Here is an 11,892-nt window from a genome sequence, read left to right as displayed (position 1 = left end):
TGTATGAAAGAGAAATATACACAAAGCTGTTCAAATAGGATTTTTTTTTTTTAATCTGACGTTGAAAGTGCAGAATCTGAAATAATCATCAGTATTTATCATGACAAAAACACTTGAACAAAAAACACACTTGAAGAACCTTTAAAGTTCAGCGTTCTGCTTTAGATTTCGATACTTCCTGAAAAAGATGAACATATAAAGCCATAAATAAATAAATCTCACAAATAATATTACATGCAAAATCAGTTTTTGAGAAATGACATCATCAATCATGTACCTGATGTGTGAATATGTGCTTGATCTCGTTCAGCTCTTCTGGATCTGATCTCATAAACCACAATAATGACAGTAGCCACGCCCACCAGAGCAGAGAGGACCAATCGGATCACAGCTTCAGTAGGACCACAACAGTGGACAGAGTCTGAGGAATAAACACATCAAACTGAGATCAGATCAGTCAATAAACACTAATATCAGCGCCGAAATCAACTAATATCAGCGCTGCCGTACCTGAACATGTGTGACAGAGTGTGTTGATGTCCAGATGTGTGGTCTGGTTGCTGATGGGATTGTTCAGCACACAGCTGTAGGTGTTTTTATCCTGATATTCCACCTCCAGAGGTAGAGAGAGACTGATGCTGAGATCAGACGCACTGATGCTGGACAATACACTGATTCCTTTGTACCAGGAGAGAGTCACATGACTCACATTCACCACTGATGAACACACCAATGAACATGATGATGATGATGATGAAGAACAGTGTGAAGAGTTACTGATGACAGGAACAGGCAGACGAGCTGGAAAACATGAGAAAATAAAGATAAATGAGGACGAATGAAGAAACGTCGAGAGGAACCGAGATGATCAAAACTAGTGCATTTAAAACAATCTGAAATAGAAAGTTAAATACAAACCTAAACCATTTTAACAATAAAACAACATGTTGACAACAGAATGATAATATACTTGTCAAAATTTAGACTTTAAAAGCTGTAATAAATACAACAAGTGATAATTAACTCACTAAAGACAGTGAGGCTGAACCTCTTGATCGCACTATTGATCTGTAGTTTATAATCTCCATCATGTTCAGATCTGGTGTTTGTGATGATCAGAGATCCAGTTTGATTGTCCAGCTTCAGTCTGTCTCTGAATCTCCCATCAAGAACATCATCATATACAGTGATGCCTTTGGGCCGTTTATTGATTCCAGTTATTAAAGTGGTTTCAGGTCCAAACAACCACAAAATCCGAACACCATACATCATTTCGGTAAGATCAGAGTCTAGAGTGACTGAATCTCCCTCCATCACTAAGTTTTCATCTGTATCACCAAAAACACACACAGAACAAACAGAAACATGGTTTGTCACAGATTAAGACTTTTAAATGACTTCATGATAGTTAACAAAATTAAATAGTTCAAAATGTAAAATTTCAAGTGAATAATATCTGTAACGAGGCGGTCAACTTTGAAAACGAGGAGAGGATCTCAGCGCAGGGGATCAATAAACAATAATAATAAGAACAAGATACAAAACAAAGAACTTAGAACTAAACACACAAGTAGAACAGAACTGAGACACATGCACACATACATCCGTAAAAACACAACACATACATATACAGTGCTATGCATAAGTTTAGACACCCATGCTAAAGTTGACTAAAAAGAGGAATAAAAAATCATCTTTTGGAAATTGAACTTAATGCCTTAATTTAAAAAATTAGGAAAAATCCAACCTTTAAGGACACCAATTTTCTTTGTGAATGAATAATGTATCGTAAATAAATAAATGTTCTTCCTTAAAATACCCCTATGTTAAATTCCCATAGAGGCAGGCAGATTTTTATTTTTAAGTATTTTTTTAAATTTTTTGTTTAGGATACTATGCATCCTGATAAAGTTCCCTTGGCCTTTGGAATTAAAATAGCCCCACATCATCACATAGCCTTCACCATACCTAGAGATTGGCATGGGGTACTTTCCATAAGATCATCTCTCAATGCAAATCAAACTAGCTATTAGGCTAACTGAAATAAAACCATGCCAATCTCTAGGTATGGTGAAGGCTATGTGATGATGTGGGGCTATTTTAATTCCAAAGGCCAAGGGAACTTTATCAGGATGCATATTATCCTGGATCCATGAAGTAACTGGCCTTTAAAAATAAAAATCTGCCTGCCTCTATGGGAATTTAACATAGGGGTGTCCAAACTTATGCACCCTGTATTTTAAGGAAGAACATTTATTTATTTACGATGCATTATTCATTCACAAAGAAAATTGGTGTCCTTAAAGGTTGGATTTTTCCTAATTTTTTTAATTAAGGCATTAAGTTCAGTTTCCAAAAGATTATTTTTTATTCCTCTTTTTAGTCAACTTTAGTATGGGTGTCTAAACTTATGCATAGCACTGTATACACACACATACAGAGGGTAATATGATAAGACACCTGGGAACAATCAGAGACTAATCAACTTAGAAAAACTACAAAGACTACAAACATGGCACAATATCAGGAAATAAGTCACACTTCCAAACCAGATACAAAGAACATATGAGAACATTATGCAACAAAACAGACAAAAAAAAATAATCAAAATGGTGTGTGGATCAATAATTGCATCTTTAAACTAAATATTTAAACAGTTGAAAGTGATATTTAACTCACCATAGAGAACAAACAGAAACAGGGTTCGTCACAGATTAGGACAGTTATTTGAAGGTTTACTAAAGTAAATAGTTTGAAGTTTAAATTTTAAGTTAATATTATCATAAAACACCAGAAACAAAATGGAGTTTGGATTAATAAATGTATGATGTGCTGATTAAAATATAAAACAGGTGAAACTGATATTTAACTCACCATCGTAGACAGCAAGAGTAAAAGGCTTGATCGCACTGTTGATCTGTAGTTTATAAACTCCAGCATGTTCAGTTGTGGTGTTTGTGATGATCAGAGATCCAGTTTGATCGTCCAGCTTCAGTCTGTCTCTGAATCTCCCATCAAGAACATCATCATATACAGTGATTCTGTCGGCCCATTTATTGATTTCAGCTATTAAAGTGTTTTCATCTCCAAACCTCCACTGAATCACATCATCATCCTTCATTTCAGTAAGTTCAGAGTTAAGAGTGACTGAATTTCTCTCCCACACTGACACTGATGTTACTGCATCACCAAACACACCTGAAGAAGTTTTCACAGATTAAAGCTTTAAAATCACTTAATGTTGGTTTGATTAAGATTCACTAAAATCCTTGTAATCATTCAAATGTGAAATAGATTTATACAGAAAATTAACTAAAAATAAAGAATTTTACTACAACTAAGACTAATGCTGTTTGGTATTTATAGCTTCATATTTAATTGATATTCACAATCACTAATAACTGAATACCTTGAAAAACTTTAAAATCAAACTTGACCTCACATTTACGTCTATGAGCATAACAATGAATGTTAATCCTCTCAAACTAATTTAACCAGTATTTTTACATGGTAACAAAAAAGAAAAAACTGAAGCCATAAAACACATTTAAAACTCACCATCCAGACGCCACAAACAGAGCAAAACTAATTTGAGAAACATTTTCTTCATCGGTTCACTGAAAAGCCCACGATAGTAACTCTTAATGTCTGAAACACACAGATTGATCTGAAACACGACTGAACTGAGATATTTATCTGGTCGTGACCTCAGTCACAGTTTCCGTTCACACGTCGTCTCCTTTAACATCATGAGAATCAACAAGCTTTTGCTGATCTTACATTTTCAAATGAATTCTGGCCCTGAATGAAAATAGCAGAAGAGAGAAATATATTTTAGATTTTTTTGTATCTACTGGTGTGTTATTAGTGTTAGCTGTCAATCATATTCAATCATTTTGATAAAAAAAAAAACAAAAAAAAAACATTTTGCTAAATGTATCAAATATATCATGGACAGCTGACTCCAGAAGTTTGACCTAGTGAACGCTGGACCCGAGTCTGCGCAGTAGTGAACGCTGGACCCGAGTCTGCGCAGTAGTGAACGCTGGACCCGAGTCTGCGCAGTAGTGAGCCCTGGACCCGAGTCTGCGCACTAGTGAACGCTGGACCCGAGTCTGCGCAGTAGTGAACGCTGGACCCGAGTCTGCGCAGTAGTGAACGCTGGACCCCAGTCTGCGCAGTAGTGAACGCTGGACCCCAGTCTGCGCAGTAGTGAACGCTGGACCCGAGTCTGCGCACTAGTGAACGCTGGACCCACCCGAGTCTGCACAGTAGTGAACGCTGGACCCCAGTCTGCACAGTAGTGAACGCTGGACCCCAGTCTGCGCAGTAGTGAACGCTGGACCCGAGTCTGCGCAGTAGTGAACGCTGGACCCGAGTCTGCGCAGTAGTGAACGCTGGACCCCAGTCTGCGCAGTAGTGAACGCTGGACCCGAGTCTGCGCAGTAGTGAACGCTGGACCCCAGTCTGCGCAGTAGTGAACGCTGGACCCGAGTCTGCGCACTAGTGAACGCTGGACCCACCCGAGTCTGCACAGTAGTGAACGCTGGACCCCAGTCTGCACAGTAGTGAACGCTGGACCCCAGTCTGCGCAGTAGTGAACGCTGGACCCGAGTCTGCGCAGTAGTGAACGCTGGACCCGAGTCTGCGCAGTAGTGAACGCTGGACTCGAGTCTGCGCAGTAGTGAACGCTGGACCCACCCGAGTCTGCACAGTAGTGAACGCTGGACCCCAGTCTGCGCAGTAGTGAACGCTGGACCCGAGTCTGCGCAGTAGTGAACGCTGGACCCGAGTCAGCGCAGTAGTGAACGCTGGACCCGAGTCTGCGCAGTAGTGAACGCTGGACCCACCCGAGTCTGCACAGTAGTGAACGCTGGACCCCAGTCTGCGCAGTAGTGAACGCTGGACCCGAGTCTGCGCAGTAGTGAACGCTGGACCCGAGTCAGCGCAGTAGTGAACGCTGGACCCGAGTCAGCGCAGTAGTGAACGCTGGACCCGAGTCTGCGCAGTAGTGAACGCTGGACCCACCCGAGTCTGCACAGTAGTGAACGCTGGACCCCAGTCTGCGCAGTAGTGAACGCTGGACCCCAGTCTGCACAGTAGTGAACGCTGGACCCGAGTCTGCGCAGTAGTGAACGCTGGACCCGAGTCAGCGCAGTAGTGAACGCTGGACCCCAGTCTGCACAGTAGTGAACGCTGGACCCGAGTCTGCGCAGTAGTGAACGCTGGACCCGAGTCAGCGCAGTAGTGAACGCTGGACCCGAGTCTGCGCAGTAGTGAACGCTGGACCCGAGTCTGAGCAGTAGTGAACGCTGGACCCGAGTCTGAGCAGTAGTGAACGCTGGACCCGAGTCTGCGCAGTAGTGAACGCTGGACCCGAGTCTGAGCAGTAGTGAACGCTGGACCCGAGTCTGAGCAGTAGTGAACGCTGGACCCGAGTCTGCGCAGTAGTGTAACGTAACATTCTCATTTTCCACTAGTTATTTTCCTCTGCATCTCAGATACACAGTAAGTAACTATAAAGTTTACTCTATTCTTCTCCCAGTTCACCAGCCACTTACTTTCATGTATTTTGGGAGAAACAGATGTATTCACATGCTTTATTAAATCCAACAGACAGGACTCTCTGAACTGCGGCCCAAACAAACATGACGGCGCCCATCTTACGTTACAGATCAAGATAATTTATAAAGGTTTTTAAACGACAAAACAAACTAATTTACACGTATTTGAGAATCGGAATAGAAGATAGTTGATGACATGGTAAACAAGTTTGTTAATATTGTAAGCTCGCACTAAATCGGCCCAAAGTCCGGCATCCGACCAGCGCGGAAGGTCTTTACGTGTTACTGTCCTTTTCTCAAGTTAAAGTATTTTTTGATTAAATGCAACACATTTGAATATATATTCTCTCGTTATTTCATCTGACTCCATAAATGAAAAGGTTTTAATGATATCTGTGGATCATTAATTATGAGCAAATGTTTGACTATTCCGTTTAACTCTTCAATGAAAATAATGTTAATGTCAGTTAGAATAATCAAATGTAACAATTTATTATGTCAGGTAAATGTATCATGCCAATTTCATAATCAATTCAAAGATAATCGATACAAAACAAATTCTCTGGAATAAAGAAAAGAGATGCGAACCCAACATTAAGAAATACATGAGGCTGAGAGATCTCTCTCTCAGCCTCACGGACAAAAAGGCCAAGAACTTCCTGCTGCCTTCCCATTATATAGACAAACCTTTCACATGGAAACATGTACTAACAAAAGAAATTTGCATTCAGAGGTTGCACCTTTTGGGAGTGTGTGACCATTTGTCTTGAAAGACCACCTTCTTTTGTAAGTCAGTTATCTTTAAACTCTTAAAAACCTACCTTTTTTACTTATTGGAAATGAGACACGTGTACCAGTCGCTCTGTGACATTTTAAATGATACCAAACATGAAAAATACGCTGTGATAATCATTCACATTAAACTATACATTTTCTTGGGTGAATTCAGGTGATCATCTAAGCATGAGAGAGAGGGGGTGAGGGGAGAGAGAAAGAGTTGTAGATTAGGATGACTCGGAGGTGAGACTTTCGTCTCAATGGTGCATGAGGGCCAATTCAAATGGTAATCTCCAGAGAGGTCCTTTTGTCCTCTCAGGGTCTGGTCGCCCCCGAAACAGACTGTCCGGCATTTTGTAATTTCTCAATTCTTACAATATTTCAAAATAAAAGCGCTACATCTGTCATACAGCGCTATTTTGGCTGTGGTGAATCACGTGCCAAGCATGACACGTCACCATGGAAACATGGGGGGGGGGGTTATCGCGATGCCGGCTCAACATCGTGATGTCTGTCAGCCATCGCAATGGACTAGGGCTGCAACGATTCCTCGATTAAAGTCGAGTACTCGATTTTATAAAATCCTCGATTGCAATTTACCCGTGTCGAGTAACCGGCAAAATACCGGAAGTGGCGCATATACAGACGTGAATCCATGAACCGCATTATTACACCGTCTTCTAAGGCTACCATAGCCTTATATATCGTGTATATATCTATGTAAGGCTACGCAATCTATTTAAAACAATTTACAATCATAAAATAGCAGCGTGCTATCATGAAATCGCAAAGGCTGTGATATGCGCAAAAAATATCACAAAAGTATGCGCTGTTTTGTTTTTTACAGAGAAGCACGACGCTTTAATTATTTATGCGTGCAGATTGTTAAAAGTAACTCAGCTCCGATCATATTAAACGCTGCTCCACACATACTCAGTCTCCTCATGTGCTGTTTGTTTAGGTTTCCGATAATGCACGTTTGGGAACGCAAAACCTCGGACGTGTGTTTCAGATCACTAGTGTCATCATATGCGTGTCTGTCAATGTCAGCGTCTTGGGTTACTCCATCTCTGCGTGCTGTGAGTGTTTGTGGCTTATAACGTTCATCTGCATGCAGTTTGTGCCATTTCACAAGATTCGTAATGCAACTCATTTGTAAAACGCCAACACAGGAGAATAATACATAAACATCTCTCTGAAATGCGAATTGTTGTTCATCGCGATTTCAAAATAAAAGTTTAACCCTTGCACTGAGTTTGCATGTTTTGACGTGCACAGGCTATTGTTAAATATTTTTTTAACAGCAGCTGTTGCATCTCTACCGTACAGAAGAGACCAAATATTAAACATTAAGTTGACATTTGAATTCAATTTTGTTTGGCCAATATTAAACAAGGATTTGATCATGCCTTAGTCTAACCAAGCCATTGGCGCTCTCTGCAGGCTTTCGTTCTTTCCGTAATGTACATAGCCTAAGTTATGTTTATATTAATTTATATCATTTATTTTACATGGTGTCCTTTAACAGCGTTGTTCAATAAAACCCATGATTACTTTGATACTTTATTTGAACAAATAATTATTGCTTGTTATTATGTATTTAGGTAACACTTTACAACAAAATTCATTAGCATTAGTTAATGTATTAACCAACATGAACTAACAATGAACAATACATTTGTAACTGTATTTATTAATCTTTGTTAATGTTAGTTTAATTGTTTGTTCATGTTAGTTCACAGTAATGTTAACAGATATAACATTTGATTTTAATAATGTATTAGTAAATGTTGAAATTAATATTAACTAAGATTAATAAATGCTGTAGAAGTATTGTTCATTCTTAGTATGTTAACTAAGGTAGTTAACTAATGTTAACTAATGAACCATATTGTAAAGTGTTGCCTATCTGTACTTTAAGTCATTTAAAAGGCTGTTGTTCACTTTTTTATTCAATTTTTATATCCGATTACTCGATTAATCGACAGAATAATCGGTAGAATACTCGATTACTAAAATAATCGATAGCTGCAGCCCTACAATGGACAATGCCATCGTCTATCGGCCTAACCCTCAGAGCAACTCTGTCTGTTTCCACGGTGATGCTGCACTGACTAACGAGCTTAAAACATTTTTTTTGCTCAATTTGAAGTTCAATCCCAGCAAGAGAGACTGAACAGACACTTATACACTTATATTGAGCACACATGAGGTACAGTGTACATTTGCAGAGAATCAGTCCACGGCATGGATGGTGTCTGAGGAGTTAAAGGATGTGTTGGACAGTTAGCTGAGGTATTCACGAGTATCTTCAACCTGTCCTTATCACAGGCAAGAGTCCCCAAGTGCCTGAAGTCATCTATCATGGTACCAGTACCAAAGAAAACAAACATCAGCAAGTTGAATGATGAATCAGCCTACAGAGTGGAAGTACAGAACTTGGTAAGCTGGCGCTCAGATAACAACTTGATCCTCAACACAGAGAAAACCAAGGAGCTAATTATCAATTTTGGGAGATCACAGAAGCTGGAATACGCTCCATTATTTATCAACGGAGAGAGAGTGGAGAGAGTGTCCAGTTTCAAGTTTCTGGGCACATACATTTCAGATTCAGATTGTTTTATTTTGTGCCATGTCAGTATTCAAAGCTATTTTCATGGCAAAAAATTCAATTAATCAATTTGTGACTTTCTAACTGTTCTGTAACTAAACTGTTTTGTAATCTTTTTATGTCTGCACAGATCTTTTTTTATGGTTATGCATAATTATGTTAACTACTGTTATTATCTTCTTATTTTACATTGGATTTATTATATATTCAAGAATTGTATTGATTAGAATTAGTATCATTTTAACCATTACTTTTATTTATCGAATTATTGCATCTAGTTAAGAAGCTGCAAATGTAAAATTTTGTTGGACGGGGACAGTTTGACGCATACAGTGACATTAAAGAAATTCAATCATTCATTCAACCGATACGTTTAAAATAGCTGACTGATTCAGGGACAAAGCCAGTGATTGAATTTATTAACCTGATTCATTCAAAAAAGCTAATTCATTCAGTAATAAAACACCGCTCCGTGTTATTCTGAGAAGACAGACGACTATTCTGTAGATTTGTTTGGAACTATATTAATTGAAAACAGAGAATATAGAGTAAAATGTAACTCAGTGTTAACTTGTTTGTTGAACTGTTGCATAACATCAATATCACATTTGCAATCGTGCTGATGTTCAGGAAAAAAGCACTCTTTCTCATGCGATATTGCTTAACACGGTCATATGACGTAAGCATAAAAAGATATGAAAAGTCAAACAGATATTTTATCCTTACATCTTAGTGGTCAGTCTAACTGCATTATAATAGGCTAAATCGTGCATTAAAAGCATGTACTTTTAATGCGCAAGAGCAGGAGTTTATCGTACTTGGGGGAAAAAAAATGCTATTTTGCAAACTATTGACACACACAGCAACCAAACATCCAGCAGAAGCTGTTTATCCACCCGACAGATTAAACTGATCAAACAATTTTTTGTACAGATAAAACAAACAGGAAAAATATTGCAGGGTCCATTTACACTCCAAAACCAGTGAATAACATTACATATTTATGACATTTAACATTTATAACATTTACATTTATATTTATGTTTGCATGCGTTGTTACAACAAAATTCATGAGTGAATGTTAATGAGAAAACACAGTAACCTGAAAATTAAATTGTTAATTTTGAGAAATGTGCATTTGGTTACCTGAGAGATTTGTTGTTTGAAATATCTGGGTTTAAAAATCATTTTATGATTGCAGACTTTGGTATTTTGTCAAATCTGAGCAAAATAACACTTTTGAAACTCTAGTTGAAACAATGAGTTTACCTTGGTTTTTCTTCCGAAGAAACTGAGAAGTGTAAAGGCCTGGATCAATGTTTCCTGAAATTCAAGTATGACGAGCTCACACAATCCTGTATACTATGTTTATAACAGTGACATGGCTTAGAAAAAACATCCAAAAATGTGACATTTTACTAGTGAACCAACATCTCAGACAAAGAGCCTGTGAAGCGTTGAGCGCCTCCTGCTGGATGACCCTGTGATGACGCACTTCCACAGTTTTTAACATCCTACATCTATCAGAAAAATAATGTACAGTTATAATGTTACAGGCCCGGCTGACAGATTAACTGATGCCTGTAAAACAAGATTAAAGAAAATAAAGTCGCGTCTGGTCTTTCACAGCTGCTCTGCTGATATTTTTTATTTTAACAACCAGTTAATTTCAGTTACACACAATTGCTTTTAAAGCATTACTTCACATTCTTTAGTGTCTCTCTTCTATCACGGTGTCAAAAATAAATCACCTTTTGTCACTCGTTTGCCTCCTTTCTTCATTTCACCTTCTTTAGTTAACATTTGAACAGACTTCTTATAAACAGCAATACTAATATTGACCAACACCATGAGAATTAGTGTGAATTTACTCATAATATTCAAAGCAATTATGTTTTTTTCATGCTGTATTTGCTTCTTAAAACTAATTCACTCTTATATCGCCCATAGTCGACACAGATTCAGCGCTTCTACACTTTCCTCAGAGTCTGATCACGTGACTAGTAAGCGCGCCAAACACGATCACAGAGTGAGCTTCCTAGAGATCTTTAACGCCATTTATTAACTCTTTATAACGAACAAATAAACATTTTTGTAACCACAAAATAAGTAATACAGCACTATAGTTAAATATAATGCTCACTGGGGCATATTAAATCATTTTCTTCATGTTAGTGCGAACATCATAAATCAAGAAAAACAGCACGTCTTGGAACTGCTTCACCAATAACAGTTTAAACATTAACTGTGCATTGTAATAGTGCAATCACTGCTCTTTTTAAAAGGTTTCTCTTTTTATTCCCGTGTTTTTACCTGTAAAGCAGGATAAAGTCAGAAGAGCAGGAGAATCGCGTCTTGTCTGTCACAGCTCCTCTGCTGATATGAGGACGCACACTGTAAAAACGAACTTTTTGGTATAGTAATATATATTAAATTAACCATCATAATTTTTACTTTATAAAATTAAAATTCAATGAGAACTAGAATTTTCTAAGTAAAATTTGAAATATCTACACATTTAATTCAAGTAATAAATTAACTGGTTGGAAAGAGTAAATCTTATTATATATTTGCTTGTAATATTTAAACATTTTATAGTCACTTCACATAAACATAGTAATTTTAAGTAAATTTTAATCGAAAAAGTATAGCGCGTTTGAATCCGCACATGCGTGTTCGGACAAGACAGTCTAACTGCCACTTTGGGTCAGACGGATTGACGAGCTGCTGCGTGGCTGCTTTTTGTCGTGTTTGAGGTAAGTTTGTCTTTCTTTTTACATTTAATAAAAGATGGGTCTGTGAGGATTTTGATTGATGATTCTTGTTTACTTGACTCAATAGACATTATCGTATAACTGCCCGCGGTCTTATAACATGGATCTTATAACATGGCCTCGTATTAGTGTAACGGGTCTGGGTTATCCATATTAACGTTACATT

The 11,892-nt window shown here is 38.2% G+C and overlaps 1 protein-coding gene and 1 long non-coding RNA gene across 2 annotated transcripts in view; one reads left to right on the top strand and one right to left on the bottom strand.

Moving 5' to 3' along the window:
• Positions 1–11,892, top strand: part of LOC311295061 — a 262,848-nt gene that overhangs the window by 35,710 nt on the left and 215,246 nt on the right. The window lies entirely within an intron of this gene.
• On the bottom strand, positions 458–10,465 carry LOC311294752 (SLAM family member 5-like; the record flags this gene model as incomplete). The annotated part of the gene is made up of 3 exons (XM_084415782.1): positions 458–801; positions 1,029–1,328; positions 10,384–10,465. The coding sequence occupies 3 exons, from the start codon at positions 10,463–10,465 to the stop codon at positions 458–460; spliced, it is 726 nt and encodes a 241-aa protein (XP_084271908.1).

Source organism: Rutilus rutilus (genome assembly GCF_951802725.1).
Source record: "Rutilus rutilus genome assembly, chromosome: 8".
NCBI lineage: Eukaryota > Metazoa > Chordata > Actinopteri > Cypriniformes > Leuciscidae > Rutilus > Rutilus rutilus.
The sequence above is the reverse complement of the archived record's forward strand: the minus strand, read 5'-3'. Positions and strand labels throughout refer to the sequence as shown.